Genomic DNA, 16,250 nt, shown 5'->3' on the forward strand with positions numbered 1-16,250 from the left:
CCTTCAGTGAGCACTGAGGTGGAGGGAGTAAGGAGGTAAAAGTGGCTGTGCTGATTCAGACTTCAAAACTGATCCAGCTCAACCTTCTTTATGCCATGGTGGCTATAAATGGATATCTGGGGAAAGGCAAGAACAGGGTGAATTTGTGGGCAGCACTGATTTCAAACCGTCCTCAACAATTTGCTGCCTTTGGATTCCTGAGCCTGTGGTGAGTCTGTAGTGACCCAGGTGAGCCCCTCTGCAAGGAAGGGTGATAAGAGTCCACAACTCCACAGGAATTTTGAAGTGTGGGTAACCCATGGATTTGTGCAGTGGCACAAGTATGGCTTTCCCAACACTGCTGGTCCCTTCCAGATTTATTCTTCTGACTCTGCCATTCACCATCAGGCTGGTGTTTAGCAAAAACAGTCAGTTGTAACACCAGATCATCTTTCTCAGTGGTGATGATCAGGCCAGAGCCCATCATTTTGTATGTGAAGTTAGGATTGTTTTTCCATGTGGGAGTTGATAAATTTATCCATAATTAATCTAGTGTCTTATTTTAGTCCCTCAGCCCTGTAAAGCTATGTCATTCCTTTTGAGTGTGTGTGTGTATGTATGTATATATATATGTGTACATATATATATATGTCATGCCTAAATGCTGTAGTTTTGCCCTGATCTTATTCCCACTTGTTTTTCCAAGTCTTGTTTAAGGTATGATTTGTTTAGGGCAATGAAAGCTTCCTCAGAAGCAGCTACCTTTTGAAAGATGATGTGTTGAGGGTAGCATTTATAGAATATCTTCCACTTATTTCTCTACATGCTTTGTCAGAGGGTGGGAATTATTCCCATTTTTCTGGGTGCAGAAGCTTTTTCTGCAGTATTTGGGTCCATGGATAAATCATTTCAAGCCAGTGGGAATAAAGCTCTACATGGAGCCCTTTGCCTGGTTTCTTGGTCTGCACTGACTCAGCAGTAACTAAGCTCTTCAAAGGGATTTCCTAAACCTCTTATAACGAATTTTAGTAGAAATTTTCTGCAGGGATCTTAAAACGTGTACTGAAAACCTCTCTTCCCAGTGAATGATACTGAAGAACAGGTATGACCTTTGCTTTTGTTAGAAAGCTGCAATTCATGCTTTAACAAGGAGGTTTAACTCTTACCTGACCACGTGGGAGACACCACTGACTTCACTGGACCTAATCATGTGCATTGATTGCTGAGTCCATGGCTGAAGTGAGCCCAGAGCTTGAAGGTGTCTACTACAATCTCACAGGATTGCAGGATGGTTTAGTGTTGGGGGTTTTTATGGGTTTTTGTGTGGTTGTTGTTTATTATATCATGTTCACCCCCCATATGAAAGCTTGTTGTCTGCATAAACTTGGGAAATACTGGGGGTTGTGGTTATCCTTACACAACTGAGAAACAACTACATTTGTTTTCTTCATGGTTGTTTCTTCTGTTAGGTTTTAACAAGGAAACACCATCCTAGACTCCTTGTGGTTGCAGTTTTACCTTTAAATGCAGTAATCAGGAGCAACAGGGTGAAGAATAGTCTGACATAGGTGGCTTCTACTGTAGCTTAGAAAGACTTCAAGTGTGTGTGTGTGTGATGTGCTGGGTGGGTGTGCAAGGACAGACTTGGGAATTCTCAAATGGCCGTAACTGGACCATGATGCACAAGCCTGACCAAGTAATATTCCTGCTCCATGTATGCTTAATTGAATATTTCTCTAGTTCAACCTTTCCTCCCTGACTTCCCTTCAACAGGAAGTGAAATCTGGGACTGAAAAAGATCATTTATAGGAACACATGTTAACTTATCCTCGAGATTTTCTAGAAATGGTCACCTCACCATCCCATGGTTGGAACTATGGCCTGCAGTTCTCTGCTCTGTGTGGAAGAGAAGTGTGTTTTTATTGAGGGATGGCTTTCAGTGTGCACAGGTGTCTCTTCCCCAGCAGTCCTGCAGGCAGTGGCCAGGATCAAGGAATTCTGCAGTGAGCTGTTCTGGGAGGCAGAACTGTGCCTTTCATGCAGGAGGCTTGTGCTCCTCGTGCTTGCCCACTCTGGTCCCACAAGCATTTTCTTCACCCTGGCATGTTTTCAGCTCTGATGAGAGTGTGCCCATGGCTGATGGAAGTGCATCCTTTTGGGAGATGAGAGTTGGAGTCTTGAGTCTCCTCTGGCTGACAGTCACATTTCCTGGGAATTTCTCATGCTGTGTGCCTGCCCTTTGTTAGGCTGCTCTATCAAAAGAATAGACATTCTTTTCTTTCTCTTTTCAAAGGGGAACTGGTCCTGCTTTCAGAATAGATGACACAAGCACCTATTGCCAAGGGAGGATTGAGACAGCGATCCTCATCTGACACAGGCATCTATTTTTGACATTGGGGGAGGCACCCAAGTCTGAAAGAAGCTCTGGTTTAACACATTCCTCTCACCAGCTTTTCCTTTTGCTGTCGTGTCGTATTGCTGAGACTGGAGTTAATGCTGTGTGGTGTGTGATGTGGTTTACTTCACACAAAGTGTGAGGAGTCTCCTGATGCACTGTAGGCTCTGCCTTGGAAACATCCAGCTCAGTGTGCTGGCAAGTGTGAATCCCATGGAGAGACACCTGCCTCCCACCTGTGTGTTTTAGGGACTGCAGTTCCACAGGTCAGGGCTGTGGGTTCTTCTCTGGAGGGTTAAGGGTTGGAAGTGAGGTGTCGCAATGCTGAGCAGCCAAGACCCTCAGTACTTACCTAGCTCCCAAAATTTGGTGTTCTTCAGCCTTTCCCAGGTCTTTTTTGTTTCTGAATGGTTTTTACAACAGAGTCTTTGGGGATTTGTTGTTTTTGGGCAGGGCATGGGGACATCAGTAAAATCTTGTTCTTTGAGTCAGTGAAACCAAGGTGCTGGTTGAACAGATCTCCATGCTTTGGTTTGTGATTGCTTCATGGGGAAATGAGCTCAGTTTCTGAATGAATAAGTTGCTCTGTTGAAATTTGGGGTGCTCAGTTGGATGACTGTAGTTAAACTGCACTAACTACATACTCCCTGAAGAGCATGTTCTGTGAGCTTTGGTCTCCAGCAGGTGGGAGGGAAGTCCCTGAATCGGTTCTGACTGTGGCTGTTGCCCCCCACCCAAGCCTGAAGCAGCCAGAGTGGGCCAGAGCATCTGCTGAGCTGGTGTTGAGAAGGGGAGACCCTGGAAGAACCATGTTTCCAACAGGAGCTTCATGGATTCACTAGGGATTTGCTTGACTACTTTTTTGTTGTGGTTTGGTTTTTTCCTCTAAGTGTTCTGGGCAAGCAGCCAAGAAGGAATCCCAATGAGCAATTCATGAACTAACAAGAACTAAAATGATTTTGGTATAATGATCTATTTTTGTCTCTCCCCCGTCCTCCTCTAATAGGAGATTTTTACAACTTGGATGACAAAAGAACCCCAAACTAAAAAAATCTCTGTAGGAGGTGCCTGGATCTCCTGGTGGCTGCAGCCCCACCCTGGGAGAAGGACTGTCAGCCCTGGGAAGCGGTGCTGGTTTTCCTCTCTGGATTTGTGTCTCAAGGACAGACACCTGAGCAGAAGCAGTTGGGGTTTGGGGATGTGTATCCTCTCCCTGCTGGCATTCCCAGGCTGGTGGGGCTGCTGTCCTGTGCTGCATCCTGCCAGCTGTGGGAGTGAGTCTGGGAAAACCCTAAGCCTCCTTTGCCCTGGTGGGTGGTGAAGATAATCAATACTTGTCAACCCCTATCAAAGCACTTGCATGCTCTAAGTATTTATGATGTGTTGGTAAGAAATTCCAGGTGCAAAACGACTTGGTTGATGTCAGAGGTGAATACCTGTTTTCTGCTACTCAGCATCACTTGAAGGTGGCTCTTCTTGTGGACTGAAAAGTTTAATTTTTGAAACATAGTTTCAACTCTTGTATTATCCTGAAAAGTTTCATATCCAAAAGTGTTTAAAATTGAAAACAACTTGTAAAAGCTCCTACCCTGAGATTGGCTCAGTTGATTAGAGTGTGGTGCTAATAACACCAAGGTTGTGGGTTTGATCCCTGTATGGACCATTCACTTAAGAGTTGGACTCGATGATCCTTTGTGGATCCCTTCCAACTCAGAATATTCTGTGATTCTGTGACACTTAATTTTATGCATTTTCTCTTTATGGATGGATTGAATATATTATACAGGTGCCATTCTTATGGCAATTTTAATATTAATAGATGTGGTGTATTTATTGAGAGTAATGGAGATGTTGTAGTTGAATCAGAATTTAATTTATCAGGTTGAGATTTGTTGCTGAAATTCTAAATATTTATATTTATATTAAATCCCTGGTCTGTGGATTCCAATTTCTAGTGTTTTTTAATGGATATGTTTTGTCAACACAAAACATACATGCTGTATATATCTGTAGGTGTAATCCATCTTCAGTTTGGGATAGTGTAAAATGAATCAACTCGCAGTTAAAAGTCTGTGCAATACTGTGTTGATGTCTGTCTGAAAATCTCTCTCCAGAAATAGCTGAGGTTGTACCTGACTGTTTTCCTTAACCTGTTTATTTATGAGGATCATGAAAAGTTTATTTGGAGGAGTTTCCACTGTCTGTCTTAGTCCACGTATATTCTTCCCTACAGTTAGCAACCTGTCCAAAAGGGGCACAGGAATTCCCCCGTTCAGGGCACACAGCCCACGGCTCTGCCCTGCACAGCAGGATTTGGGGTGGCTCAGCCGTGCCCTGAGCTGGGACAGCCCTTTGCACGTTCCCTTTCTCCTGGTTAAGCCCAGTGTCTGTGCTTTCAAACCAGACTGATGGTCTGCTGGGGGCTCTCTGTGCTGCCTTCTCCTGAATCCCTGGCTGTGCTGTCCTTGCCAGCTGAGCTGTCCTGGGATACCCCAGAGCTCCGGGTCTGTGCCGGACACCCCTCCCAGCCGGGGTCCCTGCGTTAGGCCACGGCTTCCTCAGCCAGGATGTTTGTGCTGGATGCCAATACCCAGATTGTTGTTGCTTGGTCACTTTTTTAGCTCTGAGCCAGCTGGTGGTGGGGACAGGGCAGGACTGACCAGTCTCCAGGAGGCAGCCTGGGCTTCCCCTGCCGCTCTGCTCCCGTTCGCTGCCGCGCGTGAGGACTGTTTGGAAATCTGTGTTCAGGGTATTCCCCACTGGACTTGGGGTGGCCTGGCCAGGTGATGGGTGGGATATACACATCGGTGCCAGCAGACCCTGAAGGTGGAAAGACACCTTTCCTACTGGGATTTGCCCAAGATTTGTGTCACTAAATGCAAGAGGGAGTTGGTGTGTTTTGGACAGAGGCCCATGGCTCTGGCAGCTTCCTGACCTTTTGGCCTTGCAGGAGGTTTGTTTGTTCAGGCTTTTCTCTGCTAAGCAATCTGGCTCTTCTGGGTTGTGTCTGTTGGAGTTACATTTTTGGACATTGGTTGAACTTAGTTGCTCTCATGTTTGATTGTTTTTCATGAATGGTTAAGTTAATCCTGAGATTTGGAATATGTATCTCATAAAATTAAACCCAGCATACAATAGCTGGAAGTGTTACATTAAAAAAAAAAAATAGCTCAGGTGTTTTGGATCATCTTCCTCTTATGTGTTATATTGCATATTCACTGGAAGGACAGCAGAATCCATAAAGAAAACCTCTGCAACCAGTTTTTAAACTGCTTTAAAGGTCAGAATCTCTTTAAAGCACTGCTTCCTCTGCTCAGTTTCCTGAGGTGATTCAGGGAAAAAGTTGCCTTCTCTTCCAGCAGGGTAATCCCAAACAGGATGGATGGGGGATTAGACCCCTCGTGTTGGTCCAAAACAGAAACTGGGAGGTGCCAAATTCCATTTGTCTGAAAGTCTTCCCTTTTAGTTTGTATCTCTTAAGATTGGTTAAGTTGGAAGAAGGCATTTTTCTGGGAAGTATCTTAGGCAAAAAGTTTTGGATGCTACATTTAAAAAAAGTAGGGAACTCAATTTGCACGTGCACTTATTTTCCTGCAACTTCTGTTTCCTCTGTGCAAATGTGGCCATTTTTAGAGCAGCAGGTGTCTGATTCTCTGTGGAAGTTCAAACAGTCCAAACTAGTAGCAGTTCCTTAACTTCAGCATTAACCCTTCCAAGTGAGAACACAAACAATGTGATGAGCTTTTCCAGTAGCGTTTTGCAGCTTTCAGCAGGGTAGTGTTTAGTGTGGAGCTGGGTTTTATGCTATATATTAGTTCTGTTGTAGTGTTTAATAGTACCTGAGCAGCACGGGTTTGGTATTGATTACATAAGGGAAGGACTGAAATACCTTTACTTGTGGTATGGTGACTTTTCTGATACTTTCTTCACTTGACTTCTGTGGGTATTTCTATTTTCTGTAAAATGAAGTATAAGCTTAAGTTTTATATTTTGGATTGATAGCAGGCTGTTCTTGTATCACTAGAATGAAACACTGTGATTATTTTTCCCCCCCTAATATGGCAAGACTGAGATTGGCCTGAAGTTCACATGGTTACAGTGTGGAGCCCTCACTGGTAGCCCATGCCTCAAAAGCAGTGAGGGAACTGCAGCACTGGGGAAGGGAAGGGAGAGCGTGGGAATGTTCTCCAGTTGACTTTTCAGGAAAAGATGCAAAAGGGAGAATGTTTATTTTGTATGTAGCATGTCGGAGAGCTCATTATAGAAAGTTTCAGCCACAGCATTCACACACATGCCTGGTGTGGAGACTGTAGCTGTCCTCTCTGTAAATAAATATCTGCTGAAGATACAAACTGTCCTCTTTAGGCTTCTGTGTTATTTTATTACAAGGGAATTTGGAAGTTGGAGAATTGAGTAAGAAGGTGCAGGTTTGACTGTGCCATTTTCTACAAGTAAAACAATGATTTATCGTGTTTGTTTGCAGCTACAGAAAACCTGAACCCCCCGGGTTTTTTCTATTCATTGCATTTCTGTGCTTTTAGGATGTAGCAGGTTTCTGTATTGGGTAAATATCTGACTGTTCCAGTTGATGAGTTCAGTGTGTTTGAGCCTGGCAGGGTCCGTGTGTAACCACAACCACCACACCGAGATGTGCTCGTCTGAGTCAGGGCCATGGAGCTTGAAAACCCCTTCTGAGCTCTTTCTCCTTTTGGCCCTAGTTAACATTAGATACTTCCTGATCATTTCTTAAGTTCTTCTGCAATGTGAAATTCATGTCTCCTTAGGGAAAACAATCACTGATTTCCCTATACATTGCATTTAAATTAACCAGCTCTTTTGTTCCATCTGCATTTATATGCAATCAAGGGAAGCAGTTCAATCATGCTTCCCACTGTAAGGCACCATAGCTTGTAAAGCAAGGAGAAGAATGCTTTCAGCTGTCCATATCATATCAAGACTTCCTAGAAAATTCCAGTTTTAATGAGTTTATTGCATTTTGACACCTTCAGTGTGAATATCGAGAGAAGTATAAAGTAGTTGGGGAGTAATCAGCTTAGAGTACTTTAAGGGATGCCGAAATGCATATGGGAATTTCTGCTGTGTTTCATCTGTTTATCAGGTTTCTAAAAAGTGGGAATACAAGAGAATATTTGCTCTGTGTCCTTGAAGCAGAACCATCTGCAGCAACAACTTCCTGAGAAACTTGTGCCCTCTTATTTTAGTGGGAGTGAGACTGTCCACCTCTAGGTGTTTGTCCTGCTGTGTCTTACCTGCTTCTGTATCCGTGGGATTCTTGTATCCTACATATGTGTCAAGACATATCATGGGAATGAATTGATATTGTGCGTGTTCAGACAGGTGGAAATAAGAAATTTTAACTGAAGAGAAAATCTTTATTCCCCAACCATTTTGACAATATTAATAACAGTTTTCATTTCTCAAATATGATATCTAAAGCAACATTTTGTTGTGGAATGAAAGGGCTCCCTCTTGTTATTTCTGGAAAAAAACCCCTGATTACTGTTTGATATTATCCTTGTACATTGCAGTTGCTGCAGTGAGGAGAAGAATGTCCTTATTTGATAGAATAAGTGGTGTTTGTGTGTGTGTAGGAGGGGGAGAGAGTGGTCTGAGGTGTGACTGGAGCATCTCTTAGGCAGTTCTGCCTCATGTAATACCTTGTGTATGATAGATGCTGTCCATCACACTGAAATGGGATGTGTATGTTGTATTTCTCAGCTAATCTCAGGTAGGATATAGGCAGATTGGTCTGTCATTGTACTAAAAAAAATTAAGGACCTGTATCTGTTGACTTGGTAAATTATTAAAATGAACCGGGGAGTTCTGCAAGAAATTACTGTGCATGAAAAAGGGTTTAATTGACTTCATTCTTTAATTATTTTAAAAGGATGAGGTTAGGAAATGTGATTAACTCCCCTTGAGCTCTGCAGTAATAGCCTTTCACTGTTCTTAACAGTGCAAGACTTACACTGGGGATTAACTTGAGTCTGAAGTTTGACAGTCTAGAGTGGAAGAATTGACAAGGAAATATTCAACAGTGTTGAGTTTAGTAACAGGTTGGCACCAACCTGTACCTGCCTTTTAACCTGCCAGTGCAGCTCTCCCTCTCTTTGGATCTTTGTGTTGTTGGCAGTGTGTACCCAGAGCAGTGCACCAGGACACTGCGGGAGTTAAATTTTTAAACCTTCTCATTGTTCTGTAACATTTTAAACTTTTTTTTTTTTTTTCCCTTCACAGGAAATGACCTAGAGGCCTTACAAATACATTTGTGCATTTTTGTTCTGAGTCTACAACTGAGGGCAAATGCAGCCTGGAAGCACCACTTCTTAATGTTACAACGGAAACAACTACCTCAACAAACAGGGAAAGGGGAGGAAGACTTGCAATAATAAACACTCTAATTTTTAATAGCTTAGACTTGCAAAGTCTTCTGTAAACAGAGTCCAGATTTTTTTTCCCCCCCTCCAGTACTAAGAAGAGACACTACAAGTAAACTAATTTGGCAGACTGGATCTGTCAAGACATTTGAAGAAATTTGATCTGCTGACACAAGGATTTGCTTTTTCAAGGAAAGAGCCTCTGCACTGCTTCTACAATCGCTGTTGATCGGTGGTTTGCTCCACTTTTCCTGATGCTACTAATGGGAAAATTGCATTAAGGTATCGCTTCTAAGACCGTTATTTGCAGTGACAAAAATAACTTTTGTGGACTTCACAGCAAGTGACAATATTATGCTCATGAAGAACTCGTAGGCGACTTCTCTGCTTCTGCGTGCAGAGTGGGATCCCCAACAAGAGACAGAGCATTACTGAGATACTTGGGCTTGCTTTTTGAGTTCAGTTTCTGACTGCAGCGGGGCTGCACCGAACACTGAAAACACGGAGTCAGCAAATCTGCTGCCTTTCCCACTGCTGATCCAGATTATACAGAGCTTGCCTTTCTGAAATGCCTTTTGTGAGCCCTATGTACACAGCCCCGCACCGTTACTGTACATAGACACGGCGGAAGGAATCTGACAAGTGATTGTTCCTCCGAGAGCCCTCTGGACAAGCACTCCCTTATGTATTGCTGCAGTGCACAAGAAAGCAAAATGGACTATAAGCGGCGCTTTTTGCTTGGCGGGTCCAAGCAGAAGGTGCAGCAACACCAGCAGTACCAGCTGCCCGAGCTGGGCCGGGCCCTGAGCGCCCCGCTGGCCCCGGCCGCCCCCGCGCCCGCCCTGCTGCCCCCGCCCCCGCCCCACGCCACCCCCATCGCCGACATCCAGCAGGGAATCTCCAAGTACCTGGATGCGCTCAACGTGTTCTGCCGGACGAGCACTTTCCTCACGGACCTCTTCAGCGGCGTGTTCCGGAACTCGCACTACTCCAAGGCGGCTCTGCAGCTGAAAGACGTGCAGGAACATGTCATGGAAGCCGCGAGCCGCCTCACCGCAGCAATAAAACCAGAGATCGCAAAAATGCTCATGGAGCTGAGCGCGGGAGCCGCCAACTTCAAAGATCAGAAGGAGTTCAGCCTGCAAGACATTGAGGTGAGTTGCCTCGGGGGACTGTTGGGATGTGAGTTTGTGTCATTCCTTCTTAACTGGACTTGATTTTCTGGTCAAAATCCCTTCTATGGCAGAAGTTTCCTGCACCTTGCTACGGATTTGTGGGTAAGGCTGGTGAGAAAAAGAAACTCTTCATTTCTGGTGTACTAAGAGAGCACTAAGTCATTTGCAGTGCCTGGCCTCCAGCTGTGTTCAATTAGGTATTTAGTAGTATTTCTGTGGAAGAACCAACTATAGACAAAAGTTTTAAACAATTTTCTGTTTTATGTTAGCTGATGTTTAGCCATTGTATTCTAAATGAACCTACACTTTCCTTGGTATTTTCCATCCTGAGGGGAAACCTAAACACATGGGAGTAGCATATTGTCATCAGTGGTTGAGTAAAACCACCTATTAGTGGTCTAATAATATTTTATCACTCTTTAAAACATTTTTGTCTTTTTGAGCTGTTGAGCTTAAGAGGAAAATGCCACACTAGTGTGAGAGATCTGTGCTGTACAAATTTGTCCTGACTTTGCTGTAGTTTTCATGCACTGACAGCAAGTGCCAACAGTGAGGATTCAGAGGCTGGGGAGGTGAGAGGATCCCCAGCTCCCATCACACCTGGCTGGGTAGGGCTGGGTACCTGTCTGTGTGGTGTGACAGGCAGTGCTAAGTGACAGTCACATATAAATCCATGGAGTTTTAGGTGGTTCCTCTTGCTTTGACATATTTCTTTACTTTGCAAAGTTATTCCTTCAGAACTCCATCCTGAGTGGAAAATTTCTTTTTGAATTCTCTTGGTTTTGATTTAGATTTCAGGTAACTTTGTAAGGATGAATATTATATGCCTGTCAGCTATTACCTGCTTTCCCTCACTGCACCACTCACAGGTGGAGTGGTTCAGGAGAATGCTGTTTGTCAGTCTTATTTCTCCCTGCAATTACATACTACAGTTTTCAGTGTTGTATACTTAATACAGAATGTAGATGGGCTATATATTTGTTATGAATGTCTTCTGTAGACTTGTATCTTTAAAAACAATCAAATAACATCACTGTTTAGCTAAAGCTATCGCAGTATATATTTAAAAATATGTGAGTTTATGAAATTAATCTTGGTAATACTTGTGCTGAAAGTGCAAGTATTATTTGAATACTTGAACATATTTGTTTGAATTAAAAAAGCAAAAACATCTGAAGCACTACCTGTCTTCTAGGGAGTTTTGTGGGCTTTGAAACTCTGTCTTTCCAAGTGTTGGCAACTATCTGAATACTGTGTAGGGGCAAAGGGGTTGTTGGTTGTGCCCAGGAAGCTTTAGCAGCTGCTCACTGTCAGGATGGACCTGTTGAGAGGTCAGCAGAGGAACAGATTTAAGTTTGTAGGTGACTTGAAAGTACAGGATGTAAGTGATGCTGGAAGACCTACTTGACTTAAAAATAATCCTGAGCAAATGAGCTTTCAGTTTGGGGTTGAAATCAGAGGGGGAAGCTGAATGTTGCAATATTTAAATTCTCAGCATCAGCAGTGGAGCCCCCTGGGCAGCACTTCTGGAGAGCAGTCCTGGGGCCTGTGGAAGATGTGTGTTGGGTAGGAGTCAGTGCTGTGCAGTTGCAAATAATAAACCAATGCTGTTGCTGCTGTGCAAAGAGGCAGTTCCTGTGTATTGGACACAACCCTAACCTGCAAGAGCCATGAACTAAGCACTGAACTCACTCACTGGTTGTCATGGCCTTAAACACAGCTTAGAGAAATAGGGAGCCAGTGGAGAGACACCAGAGGAGAGGAGCAGGAGTAATCAAACATCCAGGAAATAGGACTTCAGAGAGGGACTCTACAGGAGAGGAGAGTTAAGAAGGAAAATTGGAGTTGCTCAGGTATGTGAGAAGCTGCCAGAACACGTCCCAGTGTCCTGTTCCTCATGTCCATGTAAGGTGGAGCAAGGAGCAGTGAACTGAAGTTTCACAAAGAAAGATTCTCATTAGACACTGTGGAAATCCTTTGTAGTGTTAGTGGAGCACTGATGTGGATTCTACAAAGGGTAGGGAGCAGAACCTACAGAACAGGTTAAACCTGCAGCTCCCAAACTGACCCGGGTGAAAACGCTCCTTGCTTGGGCCAGTGGGATGACCTGCTGAGAGCCTCTCCCATTCTGCCTTTCTGGGCTTGGAAGACTGAGCTGTTGATGCTGAAATTTTAATTTAAAAAGTGTAGCTTGTTGGGTTTTTTTCCTCCCTGGTGTATAGAGAAGTTAACATTTCATAAAACTGCCAGCAGGATTAAAAAACACACAATGGGAGCAGAAAGGTATAAAGGGCTTGTCTGACTTCATCAGAGTTCACTGAAAGGGAGGTGACAGGGGGAAGAGTGTGAGAGCCAGTGTAGTTGTTTCCTTGGAAAACACAAGGAGGGAAATACAAGTGTATCTGGAATTGCTTTTGCAGCCTTTTTAGTAGGTGAGTGAAAGGACTTCCAGCTCTGTCTGAGAAAGAACTGGGAGATGGTGGAGTGTGTGAGTGGCAGCTCAGCAGGGCACTGAGAATGGCACTGCAGTCTCCTGGTTGAGGGATGGAGTCTGGTGGTGTGGAAGCACTGGGAGGTGAGTTGTAATTCAGAACCCCAAATTAATGAGAATGGGACTCTTTCTGTGTAAGCAGAGCAGGTTTGGCTGTAGAAATCAAGCAGAGCTGTGGCTTTTGTGAGGTGCCACACATTTTTTTTTCTAGTGTAGTGGGCTCTAGTCCCCAGGGAAGGCAATGTCAAGAAAACTCAAGTTTTGATGAACATAACCTGTCTTGGATTTGGACTAAAAAAAGTGCAGACTGGAGTGTAGCACTGGGGGTGAGAGTTTTAATTTATTTATTGTTACTTAACAGAACAAAGCTTGCTAGTTCAGAGCTGTCTACCAGGCTGGGTAAGAAGGTGACTTCTCTTGATCAAAGTGTTGGTGACAGATGTTTCCCAAGGTTTCTTAATTTCAGAAATGCAAATGCTGATTTTTATTTTCTTCCTTTCCTTTTCCCCTTTCAAGAACCTTTGATTTCTCGGGTGCTTTGTGCCTGTATGGGTGAGGAGCAGCTTGGAAATCAGGGGGAAGGAGAATGTGTTTTATGTTGTTTTCTGTATCTGTTTGTAAGCTGGGGAATGCAGGAACATTGTACTTCTGTTAATAAAAGCATTAAAGGAAATCCAAGGGGGAGGAGTAGAACTGGAAAAAAGTTGGTATATTCCATCATCTCTTGTGAAGCTCTGCAGAAGTCTCAGTACTGCAAAATGGAGCTTGTGCACTGTCTTAAAAAGTGGTAGTAATGAGAGGGATGTCCATGTTGCCTTCCTGAACAAAAGGGAAGCACGAATGGGCACCAGATATATTCTTGGATGCTCTGTTTTGTGTTAAATGGAGTTAATTTTTGGCTTTTATGTGTATAACATAGCCCAAGATTTTTGAATGAGAAGCTTGTGAGACAAAAATGTCTGAGTAAATATTAAATGTAGGCAAACTCTCCTTAGCAAACTCTGTAAAGCCCAGTTGAACTATTTTTTAAATTATTCTTTCCTGGGGTTTGCAGGGATTGGCTTCAGACTTCTCTGAGTTGAGAAACTGTTAGTAGCAAAACAATATTTTTTGCTACATTTAAATTGCTGCTTTATATTTTTAAAATGCTTCACACTTCAGTGCTTTTTTCCTAAATCATAGTTAGCATTTTAGTGTAGCTGTCACTACTGGCTTTTAGGTTGACTGTTAGAAGAAGTGAGTCTTGGGTTGCCTGTGTCTCCTAATACCATAAAGGTGCAGCTTCTGCTGGAACCTGGCTTAGCCTGCAGGTACCTCCTTCCAGAGGGCAGGATTTTATTCCCTTGGAGCTGTTCTGTTCATGGGATCACTCTGGGACTGCAGAGCATTGCTGTGGAGTAAAAATGAATCATGTTCTGCCCACTTCTAGTAATATATGGGAAAGGGTGTTATCTGTCACACCTCTCTGTTAACTTCATTCTGTGGCTGCTTTATTTGGGCTCCAGTGGCAGCCAGGTTGTGCTGGGGCTTATCCTTACCAGGGCCACTGAGGACTCTGATGAGGGAAAGGGGGGTAGGAGGAAATAGGTAGGAATAACTCTGTTGTGGTGTTTGGGCTTTTCAGTGCTTGGTTTGTTTAGGGAAATAGCAAAAAACAAACAAAAAACCCAGAAAAGGTAAAGAAGTTCTACTGCATAAAACAATAGTTGGAACTGCAAGTCTGTTTGTGTCAATTTTGGACCTTGACACTGGTTATTTGCTGACTTCATTACTGGTACCATTCTGTTTTAAAGAATCTGTTGTACAACATTTACTTGCCAGGGAATCTGCAAGGCATCAGTGTTCAGCAGTGAAATCTGGCAAGTGTGTGTACACTTTGCCCAGTGAAATATTCCTGAGTTGGTTGTGTGCTCCCGTTAGGAGGATAATGTGGGATGGAGTGACCTAACACTGCATCTCCACCTGGTGCTCCTGTTGGGAGGTAACCACTGTGATTAAACTCATCACCTGTTTCAGAGACAAGGAAGTCTGAAGTGAGACTTCCCCAAAAGTCCCACTGCTTCCCACTGCCAAAACAGGAAATTCCTTTGGGTCCATCTGTTCAGCTGCTGAGGTGGATACTTGTTCTGCCTGGTAAGGGGTCAGGGAGTCAGGGTGCTGGAGCTGCATGTCATGGGACACAAAGTTTGCAAGCTGAAGAGTTCATGGTTTATGCAATAGAAATGATTCCAAGAAATGATTTAAGAAAACACCATCACTACCAAGAAAATCTCAGTAGTTGACACCTGTGATGATTCCAGTTCAGCTTTGATTCCTGCATAGTCTGTAGGGTTTAGTTTGTGCTTATTCTGGTCTAAAACAGGAGAGTCAAACACTTCTGCATGGGAAAGTAGGCAAAATAAACTTGAGAAAGAGATGGTGGTGTCTCTAACTGGAAAAAAAGCATCCATGTGCCAGAACTGTTCCCTGGATTGTGCAGCAGAGCGTTCTGGTGTCTCTGCACTCTGGGGGCCCCGACTGTGGAGTTCACCCCACAGCCAAGACAGAGTTTGTGCTCTTGAGAAGAAAATCCCACAAAGTGAGCTTTAAAGCAGAGTGAGTTTGGCGTCTGCCATCAATCCAAAGGGGTGTTTAACAGTGCAGAAACCCTCCACCACTTGGATTATCCTGGAGCAGTTAGAACCATCCTCACCCCTTTCACAGGAAGGCTGAAGTGGATTGTTTTTCAAACAGAAGTTCAGTAAAGCAGATGTTACTATTTATCTCCACTGTTTAATACTGTAAATTATAGTAGGAATGTTGTGTGCTGCCACTTAAAACCTAATTCATGTGTTTATTTTGAGCATTATTCCCAGGCTGGGGAAACTTCAACCTCTGTACCTTAAATATTCTTTGAAATGTAATCGGCTTGAAAATCCTAATGAGTACGAATTTCTTCTTCCCCTGAGAGCTGCATTCTTCCTACACAGAAATATTCAAATCACCAGTTGCCTTTTCCTGTAGTTTTCCTATAAATCTTTCTAATCTTGTAGCCAGGAAAGTTGGAGTTTTCTTTATTTTATCATTTGCTGACTGCTTTTTTTAATAAAGCAAACTCTACTTTCAGAGGTCAGTCAAAGTACCAAAAATGTTTAATTTTATGCCTTGTACAAAGAAGGGAAGTGATTGAACCAGAATGGAATGTCAAAAGGAGTCTGGATGCAGTGGAAAAAAGCATTGCCACCACTGGTTTTCTGAAGTAGATAGTAAATGCATATAACTGTTCGTGTGACTTCAGTCTTGCCAGGAAGATCATGGTGTCTCAGTTTTTTATTCCAGAAGAATGTAGCTGAAAATAAGCCAGATGATTTAGTGTCTCCAAGGCATGATGGCTTTGTACATTATCTGTGTATTTTATGAATTATTCCTGAAATGGAATTCAAGCGGAATCTTTTTTAATAAATCAAAGTCAAATATACATTTTTAAAACACTTTGTGTGATGAACTCCATAAAAGAAACACTGTGAATAGCTTTTGAATACTTTCTACAGTGGTTTGGAAACATTTGCTCCTCTGGTGCTCTCCAGTTACTCTGTGTAAGGTTTTGTCAGGAGAGCAGCCCTGGAGGCAGAGGGAGTGTCCCCTTGGTGCTGGTGGCTCTCCAGGATGTCCTGCTGATGGTTCCACTCCTTCCTGTCCTTCCAAAATCCTCTGACACACCTGTGTTGTTCTGCTTGTAGTAACTGAGGTGTCTCTGTGTCTTTGGACACAGTTCTCACGGGCCTTGGGAGGAGAGAGAGGGATGGAACCGTGCAGGGACAGGGGTCCAGGGT

At 43.5% G+C, this 16,250-nt stretch overlaps 1 protein-coding gene across 1 annotated transcript in view; it reads left to right on the plus strand.

Moving 5' to 3' along the window:
- The window catches only part of KIAA0355 (KIAA0355 ortholog), a 58,124-nt gene that overhangs the window by 19,109 nt on the left and 22,765 nt on the right, over positions 1 to 16,250 (plus strand). The window contains exon 2 of the mRNA XM_027669361.1: positions 8,633 to 9,926. Coding sequence (XP_027525162.1) covers positions 9,456 to 9,926 — 471 coding nt within the window. The 5' untranslated portion in view covers positions 8,633 to 9,455. The remainder of the gene's footprint in view (positions 1 to 8,632; positions 9,927 to 16,250) is intronic.

The sequence above is a fragment of the Corapipo altera genome, unplaced genomic scaffold (genome assembly GCF_003945725.1).
Source record: "Corapipo altera isolate COAL_440 unplaced genomic scaffold, ASM394572v1 140, whole genome shotgun sequence".
NCBI classification, from domain to species: Eukaryota; Metazoa; Chordata; class Aves; order Passeriformes; family Pipridae; genus Corapipo; species Corapipo altera.